At 39.6% G+C, this 20,793-nt stretch overlaps 1 protein-coding gene across 2 annotated transcripts in view; it reads left to right on the forward strand.

Moving 5' to 3' along the window:
- The window catches only part of ssbp4 (single stranded DNA binding protein 4), an 84,166-nt gene that overhangs the window by 14,136 nt on the left and 49,237 nt on the right, over positions 1-20,793 (forward strand). For both annotated transcript variants that reach the window (XM_073862052.1, XM_073862054.1), the window contains 2 exons: positions 6,979-7,040; positions 13,341-13,425. In XM_073862052.1, coding sequence (XP_073718153.1) covers positions 6,979-7,040; positions 13,341-13,425 — 147 coding nt within the window. The remainder of the gene's footprint in view (positions 1-6,978; positions 7,041-13,340; positions 13,426-20,793) is intronic.

The raw sequence follows: 20,793 nt of genomic DNA on the forward strand, positions 1-20,793 counted from the left end.
AGGCCTGGTTGGACACTTGTTATTTATCACACGCTTTTCTCCAAAACCACCTGCATTTCGCTGCTTGAACCTGTTAAACGGCAAAAGTCTTGATCAATATAGGAAAACAGTACTGTCTGTTACGGGTCAGATTGATTCGGGTTCTTTATAACCATCAGACACAACTGAAGCATTAGCATTTGTACGGCAGCTACTACTGATTTAAGTGGATTTTAGACATGCTGGCCCTTAGCAGTAGTGGTTTTAATGATGTAGTGGAGCTTCCGCTATAGTTCACATCAGTGTAGTTGTCACTATATGAACATTATTATATATAGAGTATGAGAACACTACATGTTTGGAGTGGAGGTGATGCCTCCACTTGTTTTATAACTGCTCTTAAAATCAACCGCGTTTAAAAGTCTGATTTAATCTCGGCCTTTGAATAGGGGCAGTTGCTTTGTGATATACACGTGATGCTGTATCTTGAATTTACTCTCTTACAAATGTAATGAAAGACTTTTGCTAATTGTTGCTAATTGGAGTCGAAATAATTTTTAAAGATTTGTTTTAAAGATTTGTCATTCTTAAGGGAAAACACCACCGTTTTTTTATATTTTACTATGTTCTTACTTCAACTTAAGCACATTAATACATACCTATCTTTTTTCAATGCTTGCGCTGTACAACGATAAAGTGTGTCATGAATGTGTTAGCATTTGGCCTGGCCCCATTCATTCCTTGGGGTCCAGGCGGGGATGAGTTTGGAGGCCACCAGGCGCTTCCATGTTTTCCCTATTTAAAGACATGAGTAGTTACACAAGTAAGTATGGTGGCACAAAATAAAACGTGGCATTTTTTTAAGCGGATAAAAAATGAGAACTATATTGTATGGCGGAAGAGCACTTAGTGGCTGGTTACACTTGGCATTAACATGCGTTTTCATCGATCGGATCACAAGTGGACGACGTTAATGGCAGGTGTAAACGGTGTTCAAAACGTTTTGAGCTCGTCCACTTTCGACCACTTTCAGCCACATTCAGAGGTAGTCGAAACCCCTATCGATCGGATTGCTTTTGTAGTGTAAACGCACATGTGGTTGAATGTGTTCGAATAGCCACACGCGACCGCCTTCTCTTCGCCCATTTATATAATCTGAGGTACTGAAAGCAATGTTTTACTTTTTTTTCAGAATTCTGGCGCGAACATACGGTGAACAGCGCTATTTTTAGCCTTTTCGATGATAAAACTAAAGCGGCTGATCTCCGCAGTTTCATTTTGCAAGCGTGTGAAAGTTGCGCCATCCTATTTCATCAATTGCGCTGAAATATCAGAGTAAGCTCTAACATATACATGTACAAAACACTGCATCATGTTAACTTACAAGACAAGCAGTGGACTCCACATAATATTAGTTCGCTTCCATATAAACTCATCATAACTTAAATGACAGCGGAGAGACTCGCCCACCGTCTCGACAGACCGCCCCCTCACAGAAAGTGGACAAAAGAGATGGATTTAAATACCAGGTGTAAACGTAATGTGTCTCTCTCCTCCACTTGTGATCCGATCGATGAAAACACATCTTAATGCCAAGTGTAAACAGCCCCTATGTTTGCAACACTTGGACCTCAGCGCACCGTAACATCATCACTCCTGACTACTCCCTCTCTCGCTTAAACTTCCATCAATATTACTGCACCCGAGGCCGAAGTGCTGCAAACTAAGTGCTCTTTCGCCATACAATATAGTTCTTATTTTTTATCTGCTTAAAAATCCCCCTAAATCATCCCTGTTTGGATCCTAAGGAATGAATGGGGCTAGGCTAAATGCTAACACATTCGTGATGCGTTGTACAAAGATTAAGTGCACGCATTGAAAAAATGTAGGTATGTATTAATTCATCTAAGTTGAGGTAAGAACATAGTAAAATATTGAAAAACGGTGGTGTTTTCCTTTAACAAGAAATATTAAAAACATAAAATAATGTGTCCTAACCAGGTGTGACGCGATAAAAAACAGGCGATTAAAACAAGGAATATTATCAGTTTTTGTGCAGGTACTTTTTAATTCTGCTGTATTGTGTTGGGTAGCCCCACCCACAGTAAAATCGTATGATCGAGTATGTTTTCTGATTGGGTGTAATGTTTTTGTTGCATACTGTCTTTAAAGGGATAGTCCACCCAAAAATGATAATTCTGTCACGATTTCTTTGTTCTGATGAACACGAAGGAAGATATTTTGAGGAGTAATTGTAACCAAACCGATCAGAAGCCCCATTGACTTCCATTGTAGGAAAAGAGTATACTATGGAAGTCAATGGGGCTTTGGATCGGTTCCTCAAAATATCTTCCTTCGTGTTCATCAGAACAAAGAAATTTATATGAGATTATAACAACATGAGTGTGAGTAAATGATGACAGAATTTTCGTTTTTGGGTGAACTATCCCTTTAATGGAATTGTAAGTAGACCCACAATATATATTACAATTTTCCTCTGATGCGTGGGAGTGTCGTTGATGTAACGTTTCAGTTTTGTGTAGATGATAATTGTTTCACATTATGTAGCTCTTCTGTATTGCTTTAGGATCTGTACAGATGTGCTTTTACAATGTTATCATCTATCTTATTGGATTCGTCATGGCCTTCCGATACCTGCTGCTTTTGTTTGTGTGGGTATCACAAGGCCCTCACAGTGAACTTCCAAAAGCGCTTTTGTAAAGGTTTTTATCATTATATTGTGTTTTATTTAGAGCTTGGCCTTTACTGAAATGTCTGGGGCATTTTTACCTTGATTCGACAAGTGAAATGTTATGCAGGCTTACCAGTTCTTTAAAAGTACAGTGGTGCAGAAATATACTGTTGCATGATACAGTCATTTTGCAAATATCTCTACCGTACATAGATATAAGTTATTTATATGAATATGCTTTTAACAGACCAATTTGATGATATGATTTCGATTAAGTCTAATATCGATTTATTATCGTTATTTCATTCAACTTTTTCGTTTTGCAGACATATAGTTTATTTGGGTGTGCTGTCACTTTAAGGTCTACATGTAATGCACGCATCCAGTATACGTTACACATGCAATTTCTTCCTGAATTGTTCACATTTACACATTAGACTACATTTACAAGGGTCATTTTTTTGTGTAAATGTGTTCGTTTAAGTGCAAGGAAACCTGAACCCAGTATTTACGCGTCGTTTGAAACCTTCGTGATGCCGCTTGCCGAGTGCACGCTTCAGACTTTTCAATTAGCGCACAAGTAGCGCATTAATTTTTTGCATCTGCTTTGCATGTAAAAATGTCAAAGTTTAACACTCTGATAGTGGAGATACTTGAAAAGTACTTGAGAAAAATGCTTTGTAAAAACACATAAAATTGAAGATTACAACCAGATATGTTTAGCAAACATAGTCATTAAAATGTTTAATACATTTCTTTATCAGCCAAACTTACTAAATACAAAATCGTTTGTTTGGAAAAAGTCAGTGGCAAAAAAACTTTGTAAATTTAATGTAAGGGTAGCTCTTTTAATATTAATCCACATTTGTTTTGTGTTCAAGGTTTTCATTTCCGATGTGTTGATACAGTTTAGGGAAATACCTATTGTGTGCAATCGCTGGTTTTAATATCTTGGTATCAATACTGAGGCTGGCAAAATATTGGTTTCAATCCAAGCTTAACCGAGTGGTATAATCCCTAGATTTGCCAACATTTGCCAGGTTGGCGACTTGTGTGTCTATGTGTGCAAAATTAGGCTGCGCTCTAAGTAAATATTAAAAAGTCAACAAATCAACAGATGGCTATGTTTACCAACGTCTCAGTGTTTTTGTAAGGAAGGCGGGACGTCATCGTGTTCGGCGTCATTACCGCTGTTGCTATTCAATTAGGCGAAGAGATCTCAAGACCTTAGCGCAGGCACACTTGTACGCCACAGGGGAGGTGTTTTGGCCCAGGTAGGTACGCGGCAGGGGGACGCACCTGTGCATTGGAGCTTAATGAGGGAGCAGTCACCTGCTTGTTCCCTTTGCCACCTCACAATTACTGCTGAAACTCCCTCTACTTACACCTTGGACCTCAAGTGGCGACCAGCTTTGCACTGATCAGCAGAAATACACACACACACACACACACACACTCGCGCGCGGGCGCGCACACACACGCACACACACACACACACACACAAACACATGCATGCTTCAAAAAATTGGTAATCAGTTCCCTTTATCAGACAAACCCAACATAATGCACATCAGATTTTTGGGTGTATATGTGTCGACAGGGCATGTTGGAAAATCAATACGTCTGTTTGGGAAAGTAGCATCTATTACAGTAGTAGGCACATAAGATCCGTAAAGATGAAGTAAATGAGACCCAATTCTGTGCACAAAAAAAAAACATTAATACTTGAAATAGTGTATTAAAGAGAGGTGTATTAGACATGGGTTTGGATGTAAGATGGTGAAATTGGTTATTGGAGCCATGACTGGATTTGGGATCCTTTGCGTCGTTCGATTCATTTTTCCAGAAGCAAACTAGCCGATTAGTGTATCCTCCTAAGACCTGAGTTTTGGTTTGTCTTTTTTCAGATTTCTTTCAGCTATTTTGGGTTTAGGAAGAACCAATAAATATAATAACCAAATAGTTTTAATTGAACATGAAGCAGTGTAATTGTGCACATTTGTGTACAACAGGTTCCAGTTACACAGAATTAAGTATTATGGTGCAAACTACAAAAAACATTTCCAGGTCTTAGAAGGGTATAGCACAAAAGGTTGTGGGCTTGATTCAAGCCTACACGCATACTGATAATGGCAATGCCAAATGCATAAATGTGAATGTTGTAAGGTTGACTATTAGTTTTTTATTTAATTTTTATATAGTTATCACATTTTTAGTACATTTTTTCATAGACGCATTCAACTGCAAAAACATAAACAAACGGCAATCAATAACAACAAGTCCTTTTACCGTGGCTTCACACCAGCCGCGTTTGAGTCATCAAATTCGGTGTGTACCGCGTCTAGTTTGCTGCTTGAACATTTTGAGTTTACTCGCTTCATTCGCGCGTGAAATTCTAGTCATCGGGAGATTTACGCGGAAATTCACGTCATGGGAGGAGCTTCTGCGACTCTGCTCGCTTTCTGTTATCACGTCACCACTAGAGCAAGCTCCTGATTGGTTAACGCGGCACGTTTTTCCGCCAAATTTCAAAGTTCCAAACTTACTTCATCACCCTAAACGCCTCATTTGCGCCGCGAAACCTCCAGATGCACGTCAACGCGTCTTCACATTGACTTAACGTTTAAATCACTCGCGCTTGACGCCTCTACTGCGGCTGGTCTGAATGCAGCATTAGAGTAGTATGTTTTTTCACAAAGTATTTGTTTCAGAGATCAGGGGTGTGTTTCCCAAACAACGATGTAACTCGCTGCTGAACCCTCATAGTACCATGCGTAGTTGGAGAAACTAACTACCTAGTCAAAACTGTTTCCTGAAAACATAGTAAATTTGTCGTACATTCGTTATTAAAACCATGTTGGTTCAACAACATAGTTGATGATGTCATGTGGGAGATGTAGTACTAATTAATCTGTTTAAATTAATTTAATGGCAGATCAATTTAATTTGCATCGAAAGATTGTTGTTCTATTTCAGATATTTAATTCATGTGCAAGTTCCCTCTCAGGTCACTTTTCCCAGGGATTCCCCAGGGTCTTAAAGGCGCTAAGCGAATCTGTGTGACGTCCCTTCCTGTTGACGTTCGAAGTGTTGTCAAACAAAACAGAGCATAGCTAACTCCTCCCCCTCCCTTCCGTACTTTCTGAACGAGTCATGAACGCGCCCAACCCTCACTCCCAAATCCTTCTTGTCGTTTATTGGCTGGAACACTTTGTTATGTTTCGTGGTGGTAGGTTTGACCACTCTGTTTTTGTTGCAGTTTGCAAAGCCTGGGCTGTCTTCAGAGGCCGCGGGTTTTTTACAGTGTGTTCAGAGGACAGGCAGCTAGCAGATAGTGAGGAGATATTTATTGTTTGAAACAAAAAATGTTTTATGGCCTAAAATTCGCCTAGAGCACCTTTAAAGCTCGTAGATCTGCGCACATGCGCAGTTTTGAAATACAGCGCTTTAATTCTGTTTACAAACTTTAAAGTTTGTATATATTTACAATGATGGATATAGAATACACTACATGTTTTTTGCTTGTTTTAGGAACTATGCTTCTAACAACAGGTGAAGAGCTTGCGAATGTTCGTTTGAACTATGGTTTCTGGAAACATCAAATCGTTGAACTTTGTCAGTCACGACGAAAATTACGACAGTAGTTGGCTAACGATGCTTTTGGGAAATGCACCCCAGTTTAGCCACTAGCCAGACCGATAAACAAGCTCAGACCGAAAGTGATCTACAGTGTTTTCGCAGCGTTTTGGAATCAGCTCGGGTCGTTTAGAACCCCAACCAAGGTGGTACGAAAGAAAGTATCGGGTACTACGTACTGCACCTAATGGAAAAGCTCCCAAAAGTAAGCTGACCCGACCCAAACTAAACCAAACCGTGAGGTGCTATGCAATGGAAAAGCACCATATGTTCAAAACGCTTAGCCACAATAAAACCGTATATACAGTCTTGCACTCTCAGAAATTGAGGTACAAAAGTTGTCACTGGGACAGTGCCCTTTCAAAAAGGTACACCTTTGTACCCAAAGAGTGCATATTGGTACTTCAAAGGTACATATTGGCAGTTGAAAGATACATATTTATACCTACATGGTACATATTAGGACCTTTTTTAAAGGGTACTGCCCCTTGTGCATTTATTTTTGACAGTGTGAATATAGCTCACCATTGAATATAGCTGAATCAAGATAGCATGTTTAATTTGTTTATCCTTGTTTTGACACTGCTATACTCCATGTCTTTTCGAAGCCCCTCCACCAACTTCTGCTTCTGACCTCCCATTTTCTCTTGCTCTGTTTTCTGTCTTTCTAGATCCGATGGGAGAAGAATATCACATTAGGAGAGCCTCCTGGATTCCTGCACTCATGGTGGTGGTAAGTATTGATCCTGTAACTCAACACCTCTAACGTTCTCTGATGGTTCGCCTATGCTAGCCGTTAGCAGCTGGATAGGAGATTAAACAAAAGAAGGGTCCATTACTCTTGGAAGTGGACTTCTCCTTTTAATAGATACATCTGTGTGTTGCCATGCATTTTCAACATTAGGGGGGAAAATCCTTTTGTTTTTGCCTCTGTAATGAGTCTTAGTCTCCGACTGAGTTTTGACAGATTTAGTAACCACAGATCCCTTTGTGGACCTTAGTCTTGTTTTGAGGCCATATTTAATTTGACCTCAAATTAATATGATCCTAAAGCTAGAAATATAGTCCTGTTTTTACGCATACTCGAGGGTCCGCGTACAGTGCGCGTGACGCAAAAATCGTCATCAGAAAGGTGCGTGCGTATTGTACACGGACGTAGAAGAACGTAGTACGAAGCCCAGGAGATGCATTGCTTTTGTTGCAATACGCATGCGTCGAACGTCTTTGTACATGTAAGACACGCAAGGCTATGCGTTCGACCGTGTGCGTACATTCGCGTTAACGAAATAAAACATACTCTGGGCCTAAAGAGTTTGTGGACCGTTGGTTTAATAGGTTGTACTGTGTTAAAATCCTAGACCATGTCTAACTTGTGTCTAAAGATTCTTTTGTTTTCCATTGGAAAAATAAATGTTTTGTTTTTCTTCGACAAACGTTCACGCCTTGTTTCCATTCGCGTCAAATTAAATATGCCATCTAACCTGACTGATGTCCATTAGAGGAGGAACGAAGTAGTTTTTTTGGGGTTCGCGTTTCCATTTTGCTTATAGAAGCGCATGTTGGACGTGACTTCTCGTAAAGGCTCATTTTCATGTTGTGTATTTGGCTCGCTCCTCAAAAATCAGATCAACGTGTATAGATCAGGTTCACACAGAGCAGCATGTTCATTTATCACACACAACTTATTCTCCATCTTGGATTACCGGCTCCCCTCTGTGAGATTATCGGGAGTCTTGTAGGGTTTGGAGAGTCTCTCAATGGTGTTGACACTATTGGTGGGGCGTCTGTCTGGAGCTGTAGCACGTGGAGAAGGGGGGTCGTGACTGGGTTTTAGGGACTCAGAGGGGCCACCGAGTCCCGCCCCCTAGCCCAAACAAAAGAGCCAGATGGTAAGGGAAAGCCAACCCCTCCCCCTCTTGCGTACCCCCCTTACCAACCTTTGTCTGGAGGATGGTCTTTTGTTTGCGGAAGAACCATCTAAAGGATTAACTCCTTGCATTCCAGTCTTCTTTGTGTTAAACAGCCAAATCTCCTTCTCCGCTCCCCCTCCACCCCCGCCGCATTTTCTTTGCCTTCTGTCCAAAGCAGTTTCCTGTTGTAAGGGGTTTGAATGGTAGCACCAGTTTAAGGGGTGGGGCAGAAAGGGGTGGAGGCAAAGTTTAGCGAGGGGGCAGTCATCCACATCTGTTGTACCGGGTTGGCTTTTAGATAGGGTGCAGGTGTGGGTCGCAAAAAAAGGCAGTCCGTTTGCGATCAATCTTACGGCGTAGATTTGTTTAATCAATGTCTGTGTTGGGGCCGCAGAAGAGCGGTGAAAGTCAAGCAACAAGAAAGTGTTTGCTGCATTAATTTATTTTCAGATGGCCCCAGGCTGACATTTCAGTTTGTGATTGGTAGAGATGACAGAAAAGCCAAACAGAAACCCTTTACCTCCAAAAGGCTTTAAACTTGAACACAACCATATAAACAGAGGACATCCTGTAAAAATCAATCAAGAATAATCATATTGCGTCATAAAAATCGTATGTACAGAGTTACGTCCATGTGACAACATGCCCCGATGTCAACGATAATATTTTTTTTTAGAAAATGTGCCTTACACGCACAGTTTTTTCAAGCCTTGATGTATTCCTAGTTACGGCTTTTCGGTAACAAAGTGTAACTGGCGTCTTATTTCATTTCCCCTGCACCCTGATTGGATTTGAGATGGTCCTGCTGTCTCCCTCCGGCAGCTCTTCGACAAAGCTGCAATCTCTTTAACGGCAGCTGATAGATATGATAATGCCGCCTGGCTTTATTGTGAAGTGACTGAGGGGTGCAGAACAGCCGTGACGTTTCCCTGTCAAACTGCCTTTCTTACTTTTCGCCTCTTTTCTTTCACCTGTTTTATTTGTTTCCTGGTTTATGGCTTCTATAGGATGTGAGGTGTTAATGTGTAGTAATTCCTGCTGAGCGCTTATTTACTCGCCCGACTATGGCCACATCCGCACGAAGCCAGAGCTTTCCCTATCCAATCTTCCAAAAAAGTCTGTGAACATGCCGTCGTCTCAAGAAATATCTGCCTACACACAAAACTACTGAAACCGACTCAAATGGATGAAGTATACATGCCAGACCAGTATGTGGTGCTGTAATCCTGCCACAGAGATGCACTAAAAATGCATGAAAAGACTTGGAGCATGCGCATAAACCTTGTTGTTGTCCATAATCATTTGTTGCTCACTTTTGCAACATTTTGCTTTAGTAAAGCTAATAGGCTCACTACCTTCTGCAGCACGAACACAAGCATGAGGTCTGCCGTTGTCTGACTAGGGTTGAGACGTGGGGTGATGACATTATTGTATCATATAAATCCATATCCAAAATATACGGATTGGCTGTACATACGAAATATCAAGCGTGTCGTGTTCAGATTTATCCATTCTGGGACCCGGTTTAAAAAAAAGCAGTTTCAGCCTCCGAAAATGCTGTATACAGCTGAACGCGTATCTCCGTGTAGATGGGCTCTTGTTCTTGTATAGCATCACGAATCACGATGCCTTTGGTTTCTACTTTATTTATTGTTTGGTTTTTTGTCTTTGGTATCTCATCCCCTTTTCTAAAACTTTCAGGTAGAGTAGATCATCTTTAACATTAGTTGCAGGTGTATCACTATCACTTTATATAAATTAATCTAAAGTGGGTAACACTTTACCATAAGGTTGTATTTGTTAACGTTAAAGTATTAGCTATACATGAACTAACAGTAAACAATACTTCTACAGCATTGATTAATCTTAGTTCATGTTAATTTCAGCGTTTATTAATAAACTTTTAAAATCAAAAGTTGTAAAGGGCAGTCAATGACTTTACCGTTAACTATACCCAGCTAACACACGACGTACTACTGTAGTTACATAATTTATTGGTCATTTTTGGTAATGTCATGACTTACCAGCTGGCATCGTAACTTTAAGTCCTATGGAGGTAATTTCATTACGTGAAATTACAGTAATTTCATTACTGTACCAAATCATTACGTCGCCAGTACAGTCTCCTAATGTCGCGAGATAACCAAGTACGTTCCAGTTACATAATACATTCGTAATACATAATATTTCGGTAATTTCATAACTTACAGGAAACGTAACTGTTACGTCCCAGAGAGGTAATTTCATTACCATTACAATTATATAAACATTTCTTTTTCTATTTAGGTTAGCTTGTTAAAACTTTTCAGTTTTAAAGTTTCCCTTAAATAAATCAAAATACAATAGATTAAATACGCCACGCGAGCTGCTTTTTACATGGGAAACAAAAAACAGCATGCGCCTCCAGCCTTCAGCTGAACTCATTCAGAGTGCACGACTTTGCGTGCACAACACGGCGTCTGACAGGTACGGTCATTTCTCTGAACTGAGACCCAAACACAAAACTTGGCAACACAAAAGTTTTAATCCATTACGTCGTCACGACGTGACCACGTCAGGAAGATTACGTTGTTAAGTTAAGCCGAGGCGATTTTCGCTTTTCTGGTTGCCACAATGTACGTTTGGTCATCATATTACGTCAACTTTATGTAACCGTTACGTATTTTGGTTAGCTGGGTAATGATAACTATATTACCATCCACATCATTGGACGATAACTATAACTTTAGTAATAATTCGCTCACACGCACGTACTCATGCAAGTCACTTACCTTCAATGGCAATAACTAATATTGCATGTTTCCTGTAATAAAAACTTGTTTAAAAAAATTGTTTACATGTCACTAAATGTGTAAATATGCTGTGTTCTTGTTGCATTTACACAGTGGGTATAACCAGCAGATGTCCTTAACATGCTGTGTTTCGCGTAACTCTAAACATTGAATAGTAGTTTGTGTAATCTACTTTCTTTTTGGTGTAGTTAATGTTGTGGAATTAAAAGCATTATAGTCAATTTCACAGCAACTGCATCAGCGCTGAATACCTGAGGTAAATTTAAATGTGCGAAATGTCAAATGTGCGAAGTGTCAAATGTGCGTGCAGTTAAGTTAAATAGATTTAATTACAGTTGTGCGTCGGTCCTACAGCATAGCCGCGACGGCGTAGGTTCTGCTTCGGTTTTCATTTATACTTTGCGTCGTCGTCCGCGTTGATGTGCAAACGCACACGCAGACCGCTGGTAGGCAGTATCCACGCGTGTAACCATAGTAGCAGCGCGACTGTCAATGAAGAAGCAGCTTGGGAAGTTAACCCACAAACGAAGAAGAAACAGCAACTTGTTGTGTATGATTTGAAAAGACCAGCAAATGATGGAAGTAAATAAAAGCGACTTTTGTTGCAGTTTGAGTTAAATCCCTCCTCAACTTGGCCCATCTTTGTTTCCACCGTCGCTAACGGAAATACCTATGATGCAGTTTTTACCTGACGGTAGGGGTTCTGGTGGATCAATCACAGCGCTTGCGGTCCGCATAGAACTGATGCGCTGATAAAACTTTTGCGAGGCGCACGTCAGGTTAGGCAGAGGCTACGGATAACCTACGGCGTAGATACGGCGTAAAGCTTACGTACGACTATAAATTGGGCTTTATCGTTCACCATAAAAAAAATCCCCCAGAAAGTGATCCCAATGATGTCGTACCTTGAATCTTTATTTTTATATTGTGGTGTGAACTCTTCTATTCCTATTTAATATAAACTGATTTTTAAAACTATATTTTTTATATTTATCATTATCGTTATATATGAACGGCCCTTAACCGTTAAAATTAGTTAATACACAATGAACTAACATGAATACTTGTATTTGCATTAATTAACAAGATTAATAAATGCAGAAAACAATATTGTTTATTATTAGTTCATGTTAGTTAATGCATTTACTAATGTTAACGAAAGCAACATTAATGTAAAGTGTTACCTAGATTTAATGCAAGCAGTTCACATTTAACTTGCCTGTTAATTTTTTGTAGCCCCATAATGCAGAAAACAAAATGAATACATTTTTAATAATATACAGTTTGTTTATTATAAATATAAAATTGCAACTATTTTAAGTGATGAATTCAGGGCTGTCACAAACAAATCTCAAGTATGAACAAACAGACATGATCAACGAATGTTTGTAGAATGTTTGTTGCCCCCCGGCTTCGGCTCCTGATCTAAATACTTTGCTTTTTTATTTTTTACAGCAGTTTTCTACTTTTTAATCTTGTTTAACCTAGCTTTCATATTTTGCCCATAAACATGGAGTGATTTATGAACGCTGCCATAAGCTATACTCTACGTTATGCTCACGAACACAAATCCGTCAAATGGTTTCAACTCCACGGCAAGATATATGAAACTGATTAGCCTCATTGACCTGTCGCTTTGCCGTGAGCGCCCTGTTTTGTCCTTTTCGCAATCTGTCACATCAAACGTAAGCTTTTTCCACCACATTCAGAGCAGAAGTCTAATTTTGTCACCTCAGCAAAAATAATGCACCGTAGTAAAAAGTGCTGCCTCGGAAGATGGAACAACTTACCTTCGTTTTCCTAAGCCCTGGTTCAGCAGCTTTTATGAAGCGTCCATTAAATCAATATCTAAAGAGTGAGAGTGGTTTAATGCCGACCTGTTTAACAGGTACTTATTTTCAATAAAGTAATTAAAGGACCATTTGAAGTGAAATCTGCTCCCTCTAGCAGCCCTTAAGGACTGTATTTCCTTAATTAACAAATACCAAGCCTAATTGATTAGCCACTTGCAGGTTGCACCTCATAAAGTGGGAAGCTATCTAGGGGTTATAACTGTAGTGACCCAGTTGTGATAGCTGTCAAGTTCTACTGGGTTTCTTGTGTTCCTTCAAGTGCTAAGATTATAATTTCGAGCATGGAAGCTGATCCTTGATTTGAAGTCATCAGTCAAGAAGAACAAATGGGCATAGATCACATTGTGCCATTCAGTGGCCTTGATCTTATAAGTGTACCACAGACCATTAGCGTGTTAAAACATGCCAACTGTTTAGTTCTATGAAGTTCGCCCATGTATTTGATACTCAGCTTTGTTTATTCTGCTTTATTTTGTAGTGTATTCTGGGATCTGTACTGCGCAGCTCCAGATCGACGGGAGACATGTGAACATTCCAGTGAGGCCAAAGCTTTCCACGACTATGTAAGTTCCTTTTTTATCTTTACAGTTGTGTGCTTGGACAGAACCTGAAGTTTTGGTTTTGATGAACTGGTTTATGAGCAGGTTAATTTATTGCTGCATCATTCTACGTTGTGATGTGTACAGATGTGTGGAACATACTGGGATTCTCACTTATCCATTTTCTCATGGTTCTAATAAAGTCCTGGCATGATAACCCCACTGCTTGAGGTTGCTGTACAAGAATAAGAGTAGGCCGGGCCAACTAGGGTCACCCTTGAAGGGCTGCACTTCTAACCCTTTTGACCCCTTCATCTGTAGAAGACCTTTGTGTCCACCAGGGTTAGTAATGGAAAACTGGAGTAGCATGTGTGGACAGCCCCCAAGGTCCACCATTGCTCTTTGTTTATGCAGTTTCCAACTGCAAATGACCATGTTAATGTGACCACAAACATTGACCCTTCTCCAACCCTTGGGCTTAGTGTTAGCGCCTAAGTATCTACAGTTTGCAGAGCACACAGGGACCTTTTTTCTCACTGCATGTTGTCTTTGGCAGAAATAAAGCGTGAAGTATAAATTGTGCAAATATCTTTTACCCGCCACAATAGTAGTGTTAAAACCTTTTCGAATGCACTCCAGAGGAGTATAATGTGTCAAACATTATATTAAAGTAACCATGATTTACCGTTAAACACTAACATCCAAGTCGTACCTGGGCCAAATCAAGGGCCGTGAGCCACGAAAGAGATTATGCTTCCATTTTTGCTTTAGACATTTAATTTGCTGGGCTTGCTAGTGAAAAGATGTTTCAAGTTCATGTCAGCTGCCTGTCGAAGTTTTCACCAATTGAAATCCATGTGTGGATGCTTAGCACGTGTATGGGGGCTCTATAAGATTAATTACATGGTTAATTAAACGCCATGCTTAATTAAGTCTGATGTGTGTTCAATTAATCTATATGCCTAATCATTTCTAACAACCACTGGACACCTGGGATTCTGAAATGAATGTTCGGGTGACCCCCCCATGCGCTGACCACCCGTACTCTAAGCTGACATGGTTGTCGTGAAACATGCTGTTTGCTCGAATTGACTGTTCGAAATGCTTGGTGGCCTTTTCTGAGTGAACTCGGGCTTCATCTCCAAGCTTTGCTACTGGACCTCTGGGACTTGGGGCAAGCTCTAATGTCCTGCCCCACAGTTCTAGTCTGAGGATTAATGACTGGTTTCCCCTGACCTTTGACCTTCCAAAAAGTTCAGGAGGTCGTAGCATATCCGGCCTGTGTTTTGTCTCGTTTCAAATGTTTTGTGAAATAATCTTTTCATCATGCAATTAATCTCCATTTGGCTTAAAAACGTTGAGTCTAGCTAGCCAGTTTTGGGTTTCAGGGTATTATTAATTGGGCTTGGATGAAGTGAAGGCCTCCTTCAAGTCCTTGAGGGTTATTCAACAACATCAGAAATGCATTGATCCTCCAGCATGTTCTCTGAGTCTATTCCCCAGCCGTCAACCTTCCGCCAATGGCTGGCTGGTTCTTAGAGATCCTGAGGCTACTTTCTGTCTATTTTTGAGACTTTTGTGGAAACCGGGCAAATGCTGTGTGAAGGTCTTACAGTGGAGGTTGTGACAAGCTTTGGTGGCGGTGACGGGGGTGGTGGAGATGGAGGAGTAAGTCCCATGGGTTGCTCCAGACCTGTCTCCGTCTGATTAACTTTGGCTCTGAGATCCCCATGGACCAGTTGGTCCATCAAGCCTGCTATCTGAAGCAGGGCTGATAACAGTGCCCATTCCCTAGTGTGTCAGTGGATCAGGGGTAGAAAAACAAGTTGATCCCATGAGTCAAATCGTACTCCCAGTCAGTTATATTGGCATCTTCAAGTCAGGTCCTCAGCGGTGACAACGTTTTCACAGTCATAGAATATAATGTAGGCCCCTTGTTATTATGTTTTTGTTTGAAAACTTTTTGGCAGTCTTGATGGGATTTGTAGAAACTGACACTCTTCCTTTCTTCGTTTCTGTCTCACTACCATGTGTCACTCTTTGCCATGTTGCCGGTGAAGGAGGTTGGGCAAGTCCTCCAGTTGGGATAAAAGATAATGGGATATAACATGCAAATCTTGAGATCTGTTGAATCTGGTTCATAACTAATCTGAGGATTGCTGAGGATTGTGACTCTGGCTGGGCTCCCAGAATCAAAAAGGCAGTTCCCCAGAATGAGGCAACCCTGTGGGGCAGTAGTTGTGCCTCTAAGAAAGCCTCAATACCATGTTTTTTACCACCCATCCCCCATTTAAAGCAGACAGGGTCATCTGGAACTACTTTAGCTTTTGCTTGCAGATGAGGCTGTGCGATTCAACTCGCAGACTATAACATTGTATAGTGGATCTGAGAGTCTTATGAAAGGCGAATTCCACTAAAGTGAACATTAATGTGCTCTAGTCACCCCATAGTACTCATGCTCTAAAGGGTGCTGGGCATTACTCTCTACTATACTGTTGTGGTGCGCTGGATCGCAGTTGATCCATGATTCGTACGCATCATGACCCACGGTTCGGCTCACGTGCGATTCGCGGATTAATACACAAAATTAAGTAGGAAAAGGTGTTTCAAAGGCTTGCAAATGTTAACACTCAAAAGTGAGCTGTTTTCTGTATGCACAGACGCGGTTGAATGTGTACGGTCCAACTCCAATCAGACGTGATCATCCCTATGCCCTTCAAAGATCAGAACTCTTGATGTGTAAACCTTAAAGAGAGTTGTGCTGCTATGTCTCATACTGTAGTCATTTAAAATACATTTGGAAAATAGAGCGCTGAAATGCAGCATAATTTTTACTTTGTTTATACTGCATCTGCTTCCCGAAGCATCGTTTGAAATCGCCCTCCGTCTTTGTGTGTGCACGTGTTTAAGTGCATACAGAGACGCGTTTCAAAAAGCAAGTGAACACAGAATCTTTCTGTTCTTGACCAGACACATAAAAACAAAATGATCCCAAAATATCACAGTATTCTTTTTCTAATAAAAACATTTGTTTATGTTTTAAGTGTATGTATAGATTAGGCAGAAACCAGGTCCGTGCTTATCTTAAAGAGACAGTAACCTCAATTAACCTACTTAAGTCTGTGTCATTAATGTTAATCAAACAACCAAAGACAAAGCGAAAATCACTTCTGTAGCTCTAAAAAAGAATAATTATATTTAATATATATATATATATATATATATATATATATATACAATAAAGACAGCGTTATTATTTATTTGATTCGATTTCTGTACCTAATGCTAATTTTAGACCTTACTTAATGTGCAACTTTGTTTTTTTATGAATGTTTGTAATTTCTTTATTTGTTCTTATTAGATTTTTCCCACCCCTTTATTTTTGCTGATCCGAAAAATAATGCCTCAAAAACCGTAATGTGATCCGAACCGTAAGTTTTGTGATCCGTCACACCCCTACTATATTGTACATCAGTTTTTGTGGCCAGTTGCATAAACATAGCTGTGACGTTAAGACTGCGTCTTAAGAAAGAGTCTGACTAACTAGCAATTCGTTAGGGCTAATCAGTCTTATTATTTGGATTTAAATTAGAACAATCTACTTTTCTATGTAACATACTTAAAACAGTTATGATCAATCTTGACGAAAAAAATTAATGACTAACTTTTAAGACTAGTCTTAAAGGTTTATGCAACCGGCCACAGGGGCCGGGTCCCACTAGAGGGCTTCAACAAACCACCAAGGTGCCTCAAGATGACTTAAAATGGCTTAAAAAGTTTTCTTAAGTGCAACTGTAAGTGGCCTTCAAAGTTTCCCTATTGCTCACAAGAATATTTGAAGTCAAAATGGTTGAGATCCACTGCTCTACATAGACATACACCGTGGTAATTTGCTTTGAATGTGAAAGTTAGCTTAATAACATGGCACATTTCATGTTATAATCGCCTGGAAACTGACAACTATTTAACTTTAATCAGTTTTTGGTAAGGAACGTCCTTTGTTTTTTCACTAAATGCCAAATGGAGATAAACACACGGACGTACAAGTACATTACATTAACATTTATTCATTTAGCAAATTTTATATCCAAAGCGAAAGCATATAACATTTAAGCCACCGATAAGTGTAGTAGTCCCTCCAATTGCAGTGCATAATGATGATGCAATCTTCCAAATCATGAAAAAACTGCATCAGCTTAAAATTTACTCTTAGTCCAATATGAATGGTGGTTAAAAAAGTAAGAAAATCTAGAGGTATGCATGTTTTGTTTTTATGACGTCCGCACCTGCAGTATTCCCACAGAACCTGTCTCCTGTTGGAGTCTGCTTTTAGTTGCATTACCAGAAAAAAATGCATATTTACATCATGTTTGCATGTTTGACGTTATGCATATTTTTTGCCTGACTTGCTTTTAAGCCGATGTAGTTTTTCATGATTTGCAAGATTACATCATCCCTTTTTTTATTTGTTATTTGCTGCGGCCGTTAGTGCATTTGATGTGACATTAACTTTTACTGTACCATCTCCCCTTATTAAATAAGACAAAAAGATCAGTTTAAATTAAAGTAGCAGTTTTGATAAGTCTAAGCCAGTGGTTCTCAATCTGTTGGGCACGAGATGTTGCCAGGGGGCACGAGTTTTATAACAATTTTAATACATTAATTTATCATAAATTCTGTATAAACATCAGAAAAATAAGGCTGCTAACCAACAGCACTACATTTGTATATTTATTATATTTTCTTGAATTCAATTTAAAATTCGATTGTTTTATATCAGTAATTTTCTTTGGGGATGGGGGAGCACGAAGGGATGCACCCTACACAAAGTGAGGCGCACGCTGCAAAGTTTGGGAACCAATGGTCTAAGCAGAGCTGTATCTCAACCATTCTCAAAAAGACACAACGATACCCCCTGTCATGACCATGTAATGCTTAGAGTAGCTCTATTTCAGCGTTTAAATTGGAACATAACTAACACCAATTTCAGCCGTCACATATGCCTACATGCCAGACGTGAGCGTTTCTCAATGGCACACTTACGAGGCAGAAAACTTGGAGAGGAAGGGGAGCGACAGACGAACGTGGTATTCGTCCCTGCGTTTGTTGGCAGAGCTTTGCGTCATTGAAAAGATGAGAGCGGGTAGTTGCGGAGGAACAGGTGGTTAAAATATCCGAGTGTTTCAAAAGTGGAAAGTGAATAAGCATTTGGTCATTGTCTCGGTCTTTCGCTCGTGTGCTTCCAGGTGGTCTTGATGACTAACGTGTGACTGCGTGTTCAATTTGAGCTACGTGCCGTCGCAATGGTAGCCGTTTTTGCTGCATCACCTGCCCCAGCGTTCACCTGGGCTTTTTACTTTCATATGCACCATTCCTGCCCACTTTAAAGCTTTAAAAATGCTTGCCCCTCTCAATGAGATTTGTCAACGTCAAAAAAGATCACAAATAGGAGTAAAAGAACGAAGAGTGACTCATTCTGAGGATTTGGCATTGTACTTGTTCGTCTTTTATAATTCCTAGTTACCTTCTTTTTGCCATTTCTGGTAAATTGAAGGTATTATAATCAAATTTGCTGGTTGTTAGTCTCATCTCATCTGTTTTTTAAGAGTTAACTTTTATTACAATCATATGAAGATATTGGAATATAATATATATATATATATATATATATATATATATATATATATATATATATATTTATATATATATAAAATATATATATATAAAATATATATTATATTATATTATATTATATTATATTATATTATATTAAAAGATAACCTTTGAGAAAAATATTGGAATTAGGTCAGTGCACTTTAATTTTTCCTTTATGATTTAAATCCAAATTCTGAATCAGTTTTGAAAGATCGCAGTATATCAGTTTATATCTTAATTCTATAACTTATAATGGCACGCACTAGATCAATTTAATATCGTCTCCTCGGGTCCCTGCAGATTTCCACCTCTCATGTTAGGTGTAAGTGTGAAGATGGGGGGGCTTCAGACGGTTTGTTTTGTCTAGCAGTACGAGACATCAAGAGCCGCTTTAACCACTTATTTGTTGTTTATGTTTTAGATAGCGTCTGTATATGAAGAGTGTCTGTATTTCTTAGGGTTCATTTATTTTGAACCACATCCTGAAAGCTTTAAGTAGCTCAAATGGTAGAAAATGTTGTGGGTTCGAGCCACAGGGAACATATATACAGATTAAATGTATAGCTTGTACTATACATGCACTTAAGTGTTGCCAAATGTGTAAATGTAAATATACATAAAGCATTTGCATTTTCTTGCAAGTTGCTCTGGTAAACAGCCTGTGCCAAGAAAATAAATGGAATTTAAATGTCATCTGTCTGGAGGAGGTGTGACCTAAACTCGGTCTGAATTCCCACAATTGCAAGTCACCCTCACTTGCGCTTAATCTAAACTGCTCTGTTACTTCAAAAATGCTCCAGATCTAGGTCCAGAAGCATCCCCAACCTACAGAAAGTACAGCTATTCGAAAATAAGTTGTAGTCGACTAACCTCAGGCAAAGTTCAGATTTTGTTGCCATATTCCTTTGTTGTGCATTTTTGGTTCAGTGTTTCCTTGTCCCAAATTTGGTTGAAGCTGCTTGTGTTTACTCTGCATAGGACTAGGCATTGGTAATGCACGAGTCAGAGTTTTTTTCAACTCTGACTCGCACGTGCAACCATTAAAGGAAAACACCATCGTTTTTTCAATATTTTACTATGTGCTTACCTCAACTTAGACGAATGAATACATGCATATCTTTTTTCAATGCGTGCACTTAATCTTTGTACAGCGCGATGTGAATGTGTTAGCATTTAGCCTAGCCCTATTCATTCCTTAGGATCCAAACAGGGATGATTTTAGAAGCCACCAAACACTTCCATGTTTTTCCTATTATTATTATTATTATTATTATTATTTCCCTATTTATTTGAAGACATGAGTAGTTACACAAGTAAGTATGGTGGCACAAATATTATTGTATGGTGGAAGAGCACGTAGTTTGCAGCACTTTGACCTCGGTGCGCAGTGACATCATCACTCCTGACTACTCCCCCTCGTGCTCAAACTTCCGTCAATATTTCTGCGCCCGAGGTCGAAGTTTTGTTTTTAATGACCCCAACTCGCAGCTTACCCACGTGTTATGAGACACGCGCATCACTAATGGGTGTTTTATTTTGATTACTTAATTATTCCGAAAAATTTGTACGATGGGATGGGGCATGAGCATAGGATGGAGCGTACTAGGGGTGTAACTATTAACCATGCAAATGCGCGTTTTCTCAATGAATGAATTTTAATGAATTAAGGTGAAATCACGGCACATCCAAAAGCCAGGGGGCGCTCTCGTGCCGAAACTCAATTTGTGCCACAGAAGA

The sequence above is a fragment of the Misgurnus anguillicaudatus genome, chromosome 23 (genome assembly GCF_027580225.2).
Source record: "Misgurnus anguillicaudatus chromosome 23, ASM2758022v2, whole genome shotgun sequence".
Classification (NCBI taxonomy): domain Eukaryota; kingdom Metazoa; phylum Chordata; class Actinopteri; order Cypriniformes; family Cobitidae; genus Misgurnus; species Misgurnus anguillicaudatus.